The 12,773-nt window shown below is 43.0% G+C and overlaps 1 protein-coding gene across 1 annotated transcript in view; it reads left to right on the forward strand.

Annotated features, from left to right (window-relative positions):
- Nucleotides 1-12,773, forward strand: part of LOC142760386 (uncharacterized) — a 60,679-nt gene that overhangs the window by 44,117 nt on the left and 3,789 nt on the right. The window contains exons 6-8 of the mRNA XM_075863570.1: nucleotides 6,062-6,124; nucleotides 7,135-7,197; nucleotides 12,329-12,445. Coding sequence (XP_075719685.1) covers nucleotides 6,062-6,124; nucleotides 7,135-7,197; nucleotides 12,329-12,445 — 243 coding nt within the window. The remainder of the gene's footprint in view (nucleotides 1-6,061; nucleotides 6,125-7,134; nucleotides 7,198-12,328; nucleotides 12,446-12,773) is intronic.

Here is a 12,773-nt window from a genome sequence, read left to right on the forward strand (position 1 = left end):
TGTCACTCACTTCTGCAGCGGAATCCCCGACTCTATGGCCGGGGATTCCGCTACAGGAGAAGTGAGTGACTACACTGTCCATATATGGACACAGCGATGTCACACACCCCTGCAGCAGAATCCCCCACTCTATGGCCGGGGATTCCGCTACAGGAGAAGTGAGTGACTACACTGTCCATATATGTGGCATCACCAACAGGGGGCTGTGTGGCATTACCTACAGGGGGCTGGGTGGCATTACCTACCAGGGGGGCTGTGGCATTATCTACAAAGGGCTGTGTGTGGCAAAAAATGTAAATGAAATTCATCCGATTTTAAAACGGACAGGGAAAAAAACGGATGCAAATCGGGTCCAAATCGGCCGGTAAAAACGGCAACTCGGTCCGAAACGGATGCAAACCGGATGCAGACCGGCCGGGAAAATCGGCCAAAAACAGCCGATTTTCCCGGCCGACACTCGGACCCTGTCGTGTGAATGAGGCCTTAGTGTATGGTGGTATTATTCTGTCAGTGTCTGCAGCTATTATTCAGTCAGTGTATGGTGGTATTATTCAGTTACTGTATGGTGGTATTATTCAGTCACTGTATGGTGGTATTATTTAGTCACTGTATGGTGGTATTATTTAGTCACTGTATGGAGGTATTATTCAGTCAGTGAATGGTGGTATTATTCAGTTACTGCATGGTAGTATTATATAGTCACTGTATGGAGGTATTATTCAGTCAGTGTATGGTGGTATTATTTAGTCACTGTATGGTGGTATTATTTAGTCACTGTATGGAGGTATTATTCAGTCAGTGTATGGTGGTATTATTCAGTTACTGCATGGTAGTATTATATAGTCACTGTATGGAGGTATTATTCAGTTAGTGTATGGTGGTATTATTCAGTTACTATATGGTGGTATTATTCAATTACTGCATGCACACCTTACCCAGCCGCCTTGCACGACAGACCCCATGAATGCCTCCACAGTATAATGCCTCCCATAGCTGACCCCACAGTATAATGCCCCATAGCTGCCCCTACACGGTATAATGCCCCCATAACTGCCCACACACAGCATAATGCCCCCATAGCTGCCCACACAGTGTAATGCCCCATAGATGCCACCACTCAGTATAATGCCCCCCATAGCTGCCTCCACAGTATCATACCCCCATGGCTGCCCCCACAGTATATTGCGACCCATAGCTGCCCCATACAATATAATGCCCCCATAGAGTATAATGCACTCCATACAATATAATGCCCCATACAATATAATGCCCCCTATTGCCGCCACATACAGTATAATGCCCCCATACAGTATAATGGCACCCATAGCTGCCACACACAGTATAATGCCCCCATACAGTATAATGCCCCCTATAGCTGCTCCGTACAGTCTATTGCCCCCATACGGTATAATGCCCCCTATAGCTGCCCCATTCAGTATAATTCCCCCATACACTATAGTGCCCTACATAGCTGCCACATACAGTATAATGCCCTATACAGTATAATGCCCCCTATATCTGCACAGTACAGTATATTGCCCCCCATAGCTGTCCCATACAATATAATGCCCCATACAGTATAATTCCCCCCTTAGCTGTCCTATACAGTATAATGCCCCCATACAGTATTATGCCCTCCATTTTGCCACATACAGGATAATGCCCCCATACAGTATAATGCCCCCTATAGCTGCCCCATACAGTATAATGCTCCCCATACAGTAGAATGCCCTCCATAGCTGCCACATACAGTATAATGCCCCCCTTAGCTGTCCTATACAGTATAATGCCCCCATACAGTATAATGCCCCATTAGCTGTCCTATACAGTATAATGCCCCACACAGTATAATGCTCCCCTTAGCTGTCCTATACAGTACAATGCCCCCATACAGTATAATGCATCCTATAGCTGCCCCACACAGTATAATGCTCCCCATACAGTATAATGCACTCTATAGCTGCCACATACAAAATAATGCCCACATACAGTAAAATGCCACCTTTAGGTGTCCTATACAGTATAATGCCCCCCATACATTATAATGCCCCCTTAGAAGTCCCATACAGTATAATGCCCCCCATACAGTATAATGCCCCCTCAGCTGTCCTATACAGTATAATGCCCCTATACAGTATAATGCCTCATATAGCTTCCCCATAGATTATAATGCCCCCCATAGCTGTTCCATACAGTATAATGCCCCCCATGTAGTATGATGCCCCCTCAGCAGCTGCCATATGAGCCCCCCTCCCATACCCAGTATAATGCCCCCATATGTACATACCTAATAGAAAAATAATAACATAATTACTTACCTATCCCCATTCCCACGAGGGGTGGCGAATCCTTCTCCTTCGGTCTGTGCTGTGAGTGACTCACTACATCGCGCCTGCCTGCGCCGAGCCGCTCGCGGCACAGTGAATACTGGAGCAGGACTCCAGCATTGCACTGAACTGTATTTGCGTCCTGAGGATGCAAATACAGTTGGAAGAGCGGTCAGTAATGGGTGGCAACGGGGCCATGCGGGCTCCACAGGCTTGGGGGCCCGGTCGCAGTGGCGACCGATGCGATCTCTATAGCTACGCCACTATACAGATACATATATAGGCACTTAGGCACACACACACACACACACACACACACACACACACAAAGACACACATACCCACATACTAGAATTTATACACACACAAACACTCAGTCTCACAGACAAATGGAGGCACAAACAACAGACAGACTGAGCACTCACATCTTCTTCCTCACAGGCTTCTTGCAGGTCGGGCTGTGGGCAGAGCTAACTGTGCCTCGGACACCACATCCTTGCCAAATATGATAGATGATTTTTTTGGTAGGTTTCAGTTTTGTTATTCTAACTGGATTTCTATTTTCTCTTCCAGGCCATCAGGATATGGAGATGATCCTTTTTGGATTACCCATGAGGAAATACCGTAAGTCTGTAGAACAAAAAGGATTATATTTTTCCTGTCAAAATGACGGACACTTCGGCGGAGCCCAGCTGACACATTAAAAGTCACTGTATGGTGGTATTATTCAGTCACTGTATGGTGGTATTATTCAGTAACTGTATGGTGGTATTATTTAGTCACTGTATGGTGGTATTATTCAGTCAGTGAATGGTGGTATTCAGTCACTGTATGGAGTTATTATTCAAATACTGTATGGAGGTATTATTCATTGACTGTATGGAGGTATTATTCATTGACTGTATGGAGCTACTATACAGTCACTGTATGGTGGTATTATTCAGTTACTGTATGGAGTTATTATTCATTTACTGTTTGGAGCTATTATTCAGTCACTGTATGGTGGTATTATTCAGTCAGTGTATGGTGGTATTATTCAGTCACTGTATGGAGGTATTATTTAGTCACTGTATGGAGGTATTATTTAGTCACTGTATGGTGGTATTATTCAGTCACTGTATGGTGGTATTATTCAGTCACTGAATGGTGGTATTATTCAGTCACTCTATGGTGGTATTATTCAGTCACTGTATGGAGGTATTATTCAGTTAGGCGGAATTCACACGACAGGGTTTCCCGGCCGGGTGCCGGCCCTTCATAAATTGGCCGGCACCCGGCTGCATTAGGAACAATAGACCCCTAATGGGGCTATTCACACGACCAATTTTTTGACGGCCTGGAAAACCGGCCGTCAAAAAATGGGACATGCCCTATTTTCGGCCGGGTACCGAAATCTATGGGGCCGGGTAATACACGGCCATCACCGGAATATGTCCTGAGTGATGGCCGGGTCTACCGTCGCTCGCGCACTCTCTCTCCTCCTCCTCACAGTGCAGAGTGCATGTGAGGAGGAGGAGGAGGGTCTTTTTTTGCTCCCTGTAGGAGTCGAAATCCCCAATCCCCGACCGGGGATTGGGGATTCCGCTACAGGAGAAGTGCGTGACTACACTGTCCATATATGGACACAGCGAAGTCACTCACTTCTGCAGCGGAATCCCCCGACTCTATGGCCGGGGATGCCGCTACAGGAGAAGTAAGTGACTACACTGTCCATATATAGACACAGCGATGTCACTCACTTCTGCAGCGAAATCCTCCACTCTATGGCCGGGGATGCCGCTACAGGAGAAGTAAGTGACTACACTGTCCATATATGGACACAGCGATGTCACTCACTTCTGCAGCTGAATCCCCGACTCTATGGCCGGGGATTCCGCTACAGGAGAAGTGAGTGACTACACTGTCCATATATGGACACAGCGATGTCACTCACTTCTGCAGCGGAATCCCCGACTCTATGGCCGGGGATTCCGCTACAGGAGAAGTGAGTGACTACACTGTCCATATATGGACACAGCGATGTCACTCACTTCTGCAGCGGAATCCCCGACTCTATGGCCGGGGATTCCGCTACAGGAGAAGTGAGTGACTACACTGTCCATATATGGACAGTGACGTCACTCACTTCTGAAGCGGAATTCCCGACCTGTGGCAGGGAATTCCTCTCCAAGAGAAGTCAGTGACTCCACTGTCCATATATGGACATTGAAGTCAGTGACTTCTTCTGGAAGGGGGGGATGGGTGCAACCTACAGGGGGCTGTGTGGCATCACCTACAGGGGACTTGGTGGCATCACCTACAGGGGGCTTGGTGGCATCACCTACAGGGGGCTTGGTGGCACCACCTACAGGGGGCTGGGTGGCATCACCTACAGGGGGCTGGGTGGCATCGCCTACAGGGGGCTGGGTGGCATCACCTACAGGGGGCTGGGTGGCATCGCCTACAGGGGGCAGGGTGGCATCGCCTACAGGAGGCAGGGTGGCATCGCCTGCAGGGGGCTGGGTGGCATCGCCTGCAGGGGGCTGTGTGGCATCACCTACAGGGGGCAGGGTGGCATTGCCTACAGGGGGCAGGGTGGCATCGCCTACAGGTGGCTGTGTGGCATCGCCTAGAGGTGGCTGTGTGGCATCGCCTAGAGGGGGCTGGGTGGCATCACCTACAGGTGGCTGGGTGGCATCACCTACAGGGGACTTGGTGGCATCACCTACAGGGGACTTGGTGGCATCACCTACAGGGGGCTGTGTGGCATCACCTACAGGGGGCTGTGTGGCATCACCTACAGAGGGCTGTGTGGCATCACCAACAGGGGGCTGTGTGGCATCACCAACAGGGGGCTGTGTGGCATTACCTACAGGGGGCTGGGTGGCATTACCTACCAGGGGGGCTGTGGCATTATCTACAAAGGGCTGTGTGTGGCAAAAAATGTAAATGAAATTCATCCGATTTTAAAACGGACAGGGAAAAAAACGGATGCAAATCGGGTCCAAATCGGCCGGTAAAAACGGCAACTCGGCCCGGAACGGATGCAAACCGGATGCAAACCGGCCGGGAAAATCGGCCAAAAAGGGCCGATTTTCCCGCCCGACACTCGGACCCTGTCGTGTGAATGAGGCCTTAGTGTATGGTGGTATTATTCTGTCAGTGTCTGCAGCTATTATTCAGTCATTGTATGGTGGTATTACTCAGTCACTGTATGGAGATATTATTTAGTCACTGTATGGAGATATTATTCAGTTACTGTTTGAGGGTATTATTCAGTCACTGTACGGTGATATTATTCAGTCACATAATGCTGGTATTATCTAGTCACTGTATGGTGGTATTATTCAGTTATATATGAGGGTATTATTTAGTCACAGTAAGCATTAAAGGGTTATTCTCAATATGATCATTTATCCCCGATCCATGGAATAGGTTATAAATGTCTGATCAGTGGTGGTTCGACCACTGGGACCCTCACCTATCCCAAGAACAGGTGTCCTGAAGTGCCCTATGTGAATGAAGCGGTACTGTGCATTCTTGGCCACTGCTCCATTCACTTGCTATGGCGCTGCCGGAGATAGTTGATCATGCGCAGCGACACATCCTGTAGACAGCCGATAAATGATCATTATCAGAAAACCGCTTACAAATTAATAAAAATTGTTTATGCCTCCTCGGGTGGGGAGATATGTGGATACATTTTCTAGAAATAACCCTGTTTGTATGTAACTTTTTTATTTGTGGTTCAATAGTGAAGAAGATGAGGATGAAGAAGGAGTGGAAGAAAATTTGACACAAATACAGTTGGAAGAGAGGTCAGCTGTATCGAGCTATTATTCAGTCACTGAATGGAGGTATTATTCAGTCAGTGTATGGTAGTATTATTCAGTCAGTGTATGGTAGTATTATTCAGTCAGTGTATGGTATTATTATTCAGTCATTGTACGGTGGTATTATTCAGTTACTGTATGGAGGTATTATTCAGTTACTGCGTGGTAGTAGTATTATAAAGTCACTGTATGGTGGTATTATTCAGTCAGTGTATGGTGGTATTATTCAGTTACTGTATGGTGGTATTATTCAGTTACTGCATGGTAGTATTATATAGTCACTGTATGGAGGTATTATTCAGTCAGTATATGGTGGTATTATTCAGTTACTATATGGTGGTATTATTCAATTACTGCATGATAGTATTATGTAGTCTCTGTATAGTGGTATTATTCAGTCACTGTATGGTGGTATTATTTAGTCACTGTACGGTGGTATTATTCAGTCACTGTATGGAGATATTATTCAGTCACTGTATGGAGATATTATTCAGTCACTGTATGGAGGTATTATTCAGTCACTGTACGGTGATATTATTTAGTCACATTATGCTGGTATTATCTAGTCACTGTATGGTGGTATTGTTCAGTTACTGTATGAGGGTATTATTTAGTCACAGTAAGCATTAAAGGGGTATTCTCAATATGATCATTTATCCCCGATCCATGGAATAGGTTATAAATGTCTGATCAGTGGTGGTTCGACCACTGGGACCCTCACCTATCCCAAGAACAGGTGTCCTGAAGTGCCCTATGTGAATGGATCGGTACTGTGCATTCTTGGCCACTGCTCCATTCACTTTCTATGGTGCTGCCGGAGATAGTTGATCATTTGCAGCAACACATCCTGTAGACAGCCGATAAATGATCATTATGAGAAAACCGCTTTAAAATTAATAAAAATTGTTTATGCCTCCTCGGGTGGGGAGATATGTGGATAAATTTTCTAGAAATAACCCTGTTTGTATGTAACTTTTTTATTTGTGGTTCAATAGTGAAGAAGATGAGGATGAAGAAGGAGTGGAAGAAAATGTGACGCAAATACAGTTTGAAGAGCGGTCAGCTGTATCGAGCTATTATTCAGTCACTGAATGGAGGTATTATTCAGTCAGTGTATGGTAGTATTATTCAGTCAGTGTATGGTAGTATTATTCAGTCAGTGTATGGTATTATTATTCAGTCATTGTACGGTGGTATTATTCAGTCACTGTATGGTGGTATTATTCAGTCACTGTATGGTGGTATTATTCAGTTACTGTATGGAGGTATTATTCAGTTACTGTATGGAGGTATTATTCAGTCACTGTATGGTGATATTATTCAGTCAGTGTATGGTGGTATTATTCAGTTACTGTATGGTGGTATTATTCAGTTACTGCATGGTAGTATTATATAGTCACTGTATGGAGGTATTATTCAGTCAGTATATGGTGGTATATTTCAGTTACTATATGGTGGTATTATTCAATTATTGCATGATAGTATTATTTAGTGACTGTATGGAGGTATTATTCAGTCACGCTATTGAGGTATTATTCAGTTGCTGTATGAGGGTATTATGTAGTCTCTGTATAGTGGTATTATTCAGTCACTGTATGGTGGTATTATTTAGTCACTGTACGGTGGTATTATTCAGTCACTGTATAGTGGTATTATTCAGTTACTATATGGTGGTATTATTCAGTTACTGTTTGGAGCTATTATTCAGTCACTGTATGGAGGTATTATTCAGTTACTGTATGAGAGTATTATGTAGTCACTGTATGGAGGTATAATTCAGTCACTGTATGGTGGTATGATTCAGTCAGTGAATGGTGGTATTATTAATTTAGAGGCAGAGAACAGAAATTGGATCCAGCGCTGATGAGGTTAAAAAGGAAACTTTTTTCCAAGTTTTATTTTGTCATTTAAAAGCAGAATCGGCAGGATAATGTCCTAGTACAGAGGGAGGTTCAATGGTGTATATCTACACTATTGAACCTCCCTCTGTACTAGGACATTATCCTGCCGATTCTGCTTTTAAATGACCAAATAAAACTTGGAAAAAGTTTTCCTTTTACCCTCATCAGCGCTGGATCCAATTTCTGTTCTCTGCCTCTACTTCTTGATCGTGTGCCAACACGAGGACCCGGGCGCTACTAGCAGTGCAAGTCTGCATACAAGGTGAGCTGGAGGCTTCCTCTTTTTTCTATTATTCATTGACTGTATGGTGGTAATATTTAGTTACTGTATGGAGGTATTATTCAGTTACCGTAAGGTGGTATTATTCAGTCACTGTATGGAGGTATTATTACATAGTTAATACGGCTGAAAAAAGACACATGTCCATCAAGTCCAACCAAGGGAAGGGAAAAGGGAAGGAAAAATTTCTACACATAGGAGCTAATATTTTTTTGTTCTAGGAAATTATCTAACCCTTTTTTAAAGCCATCTACTGTCCCTGCTGTGACCAGCTCCTGCGGTAGGCTATTCCATAAATTCACCGTTCTTACTGTAAAGAAGCCTTGTCGCCTCTGCAGCTTGAACCTTTTTTTCTCCAGACGGAGGGAGTGCCCCCTTGTTTTTTGAGGGGGTTTTACAAGGAACAGGATATCACCATATTTTTTGTATGTGCCATTAATATATTTATATAAGTTAATCATGTCCCCCCTTAGTCGTCTTTTTTCAAGGCTAAATAGGTTTAATTCTTTCAATCTTTCCTCATAACTTAAATTCTCCATGCCCCTTATTAGCTTCGTTGCTCTTCTTTGTATTTTTTCCAACTCCAGGGCATCCTTTCTATGAACTGGAGCCCAGAACTGAACTGCATATTCTAGATGGGGCCTCACTAATGCTTTGTAAAGTGGCAATATTACATCCCTGTCCCGCGAGTCCATGCCTCTTTTAATACACGACAATATCCTGCTGGCCTTTGAAGCAGCTGATTGACACTGCATGCTGTTATTGAGTTTATGATTTACAAGAACACCCAGATCCTTCTCAACAAGTGAATCCGCCAGTGTAGCTCCCCCTAGGACATATGATGCATGCAGGTTGTTGGTACCCAGATGCATAACTTTACATTTATCTACATTAAACTTCATTTGCCAAGTGGACGCCCAAACACTTAGTTTGTTTAAATCTGCCTGCAATTCACAAACATCTTCCATAGTCTGAACTATATTACATAGCTTGGTGTCATCTGCAAAAATAGAAATAGTGCTATTAATCCCATCCTCTATATCATTAATAAATAAGTTGAATAATAGTGGTCCCAGCACTGAACCCTGGGGTACACCACTTATAACCGGGGACCATTCAGAGTAGGAATCATTGACCACAACTCTCTGGATACGGTCCTTGAGCCAATTCTCAATCCAATTACAAACTATATTTTCTAAACCTATAGTCCGTAATTTACCCATTAGGCGTCTATGGGGGACAGTGTCAAATGCCTTTGCAAAGTCCAAAAACACTAAATCCACAGCGGTTCCTCTGTCTAGACTTCTGCTTACCTCTTCATAAAAACAGATTAGGTTAGTTTGACAACTTCTGTCCTTAGTAAAACCGTGCTGGCTGTCACTTATAATGCTATTTATTGTCACATAATCCTGTATATAGTCCCTCAATAGCCCCTCAAACATTTTCCCCACGATGGATGTTAAGCTTACTGGTCTATAATTACCCGGGGAAGACCTAGAGCCCTTTTTGAAAATAGGCACCACATTTGCCCTGCGCCAGTCCCTTGGCACTATACCAGTCACTAGAGATTCTCTGAATATTATGAAAAGGGGGACAGAAATAACTGAACTAAGCTCTTTAAGAATTCTAGGGTGTAACCCATCTGGTCCCGGAGCCTTGTGCACATTTATTTTATTTAATTTAGCTTGGACCATCTCTACATTCATCCAATTCAGTATATCAGCCGATATATTAACAGCACTGGCACCGGCTACATCAGCTGCTCTTTCTTCAGTTGTATATACAGAGCGGAAGAACCCATTTAGTAACTCTGCCTTCTCTTGATCCCCTGTGATCAACTCCCCATTACCACTATCTAAGGGTCCTACATGTTCAGACCTTGGCTTTTTTGCATTTATATGCTTGAAGAATTTTTTAGGATTTGTTTTACTATCCTTGGCCACCTGCCTTTCATTTTGTATTTTTGCTAATTTTATTACATTTTTACAGATTTTATTAAGCTCTTTATATTTTACAAATGCTACAGCTGTACCCTCAGATTTGTATTTTTTAAATGCCCTTTTTTTGTCATGTATTGCCCCTTTCACAGAAGGTGTAAGCCATGTGGGGTTTAATTTGAGTCGTTTATACTTATTACCTGTAGGAATAAATTTTGCACTATAATAACTCAAAGTAGATTTGAAAATCTCCCATTTATCATTTGTTCCATTATTTGACATTAGTTCTTCCCAGTCCATATCCTGAATTGCAGCCCTCATCCTGGGGAAATTGGCTTTCTTAAAATTAAATGTTTTTGCCCTCCCAGCCTGCGTTTGTTTTTTACAGTATAGGTAAAATGTAACTATATTATGATCACTGTTACCAAGGTTTTCACGAACATTGACATTCCCAACAAGCTCTGCATTATTAGAAATGACCAGATCCAACAGAGCTTCACCTCTAGTCGGGTCTTCCACAAACTGGCCCATAAAATTTTCCTGCAACAGGTTGAGGAAATGTCTCCCCTTTGCAGTTGAAGCCGAACCATGACACCAATTAATATCCCGGAAATTAAAATCTCCCATTATCACTACAGTACCCGCCTGTGCAGCCCGCTCCATCTGTTTATATAGCTGAACTTCCATCTCCTCAGTTATATTGGGGGGTCTATAGATTACACCAAAAGTAATTTTTTCAGTGTTTACCTCCCTTTCTAGTTCCACCCACAAGGTTTCAACCTCCTCACAGTCTTCACCCACTATTGTCTCTTTCACACTCGCCTTCATATCACTTCTCACATACAGACATACACCACCACCTTTCCTATTTGCCCTGTCTTTACGAAAAAGTGTAAAACCCTGTAGATTTACAGCCCAGTCATGTGAAGAGTCCAGCCATGTTTCAGCAACACCAACTATATCTATATTTTCTTCCAGTATCAAGGCCTCCAGCTCCCCCATTTTACTTGCTAGACTTCTGGCATTTGTGAACATACACTTTAACTTGCCTGTCAGTTTTTCACTTTTATTATCAGAAATGTGATTTGACATTAATCGGTCCTTTTTATTTACACTGATGTTTTGTAACGAAAGGATCTCCTTATCCTGTTGTCCAGTCCTCTCCCCACATTCTGTTTCTCCCCCACCAATATAGTCTGACCCCTCTCTAACCTGGCTACCCCTTTTTTTTCTACATTGACCTGGTGGTATTATTTAGTCACTGTATGGAAGTATTATTCAGTTACTGTATGGAGCTACTATTCAGTCACTGTATGGAGGTATTATTTCGTTACTGTATGGAGCTATTATTCAATCACGGTATGGAGGTATTGTTTAGTTACTGTATGAGGGTATTATGTAGTCTCTGTATGGAGCTACTATTCAGTCAGTTTATGGTGGTATTATTTAGTTACTGTATGGAGTTATTATTCAGTCACTGTATGGAGGTATTATTCAGTTACTGTATGATGGTATTATGTAGTCTCTGTATAATGGTATTATTTAGTCACTGTATGGAGGTATTATTCAGTCACTGTATGGTGGTATTATGTAGTCTCTGTATGGAGATATTATTCAGTCACTGTATGGTAATATTATCTAGTCACTGTATGGTGGTATTATTCAGTCACTGTTTGAGGGTATTATTTAGTCACAGTAAGCATTAAAGGGTTATTCTCAATATGATCATTTAGCCCCGATCCACGGAATAGGTTATAAATGTCTGATCAGTGGTGGGTCGACCACTGGGACCCTCACCTATCCCGAGAACGGGGGTCCTGAAGTGCCCTATGTGAATGGATCGGTACTGTGCATTCTTGGCCACTGCTCCATTCACTTGCTATGGCGCTGCCGGAGATAGTTGATCATGCGCAGCGACACATCCTGTAGACAGCCGATAAATGATCATTATGAGAAAACCGCTTTAAAATTAATAAAAATTATTTATGCCTCCTCGGGTGGGGAGATATGTGGATAAATTCTCTAGAAATAACCCTGTTTGTATGTAACTTTTTTATGTGTGGTTCAATAGTGAAGAAGATGAGGATGAAGAAGGAGTGGAAGAAATTTATGTAGAGACAGAAAATATTGAACATGTGAAGAGAGAGAGTGAGACAGAGAAAGCATATGAATATGATAACATCATTGGGTATGTAAAGAATCCGGCTACAATGAGCTTATGGTATACAGACACTAAATAACGTACATTATAGATATTGATTTGATAATGAATGACTTGGGTTATCCAGACAGAGTAATACATGGCGATACAAATATGACATAGAACACGTGCCGGATAAGTACACAGGACACGTCCACGGGCTAACAATAGGACTAATGTTAGATGAAGGTATATTATTGGGGTTGGGTTACACTCTTGTGCTGGACATTATAACTCATGATACCATTATAACATTGAGCTACTTTATCTGTATTTTAATACTGTCATGTGTAACACAATATGGGTGTGAATATTT

Source organism: Rhinoderma darwinii, chromosome 4, assembly GCF_050947455.1.
Source record: "Rhinoderma darwinii isolate aRhiDar2 chromosome 4, aRhiDar2.hap1, whole genome shotgun sequence".
Taxonomy (NCBI): domain Eukaryota; kingdom Metazoa; phylum Chordata; class Amphibia; order Anura; family Rhinodermatidae; genus Rhinoderma; species Rhinoderma darwinii.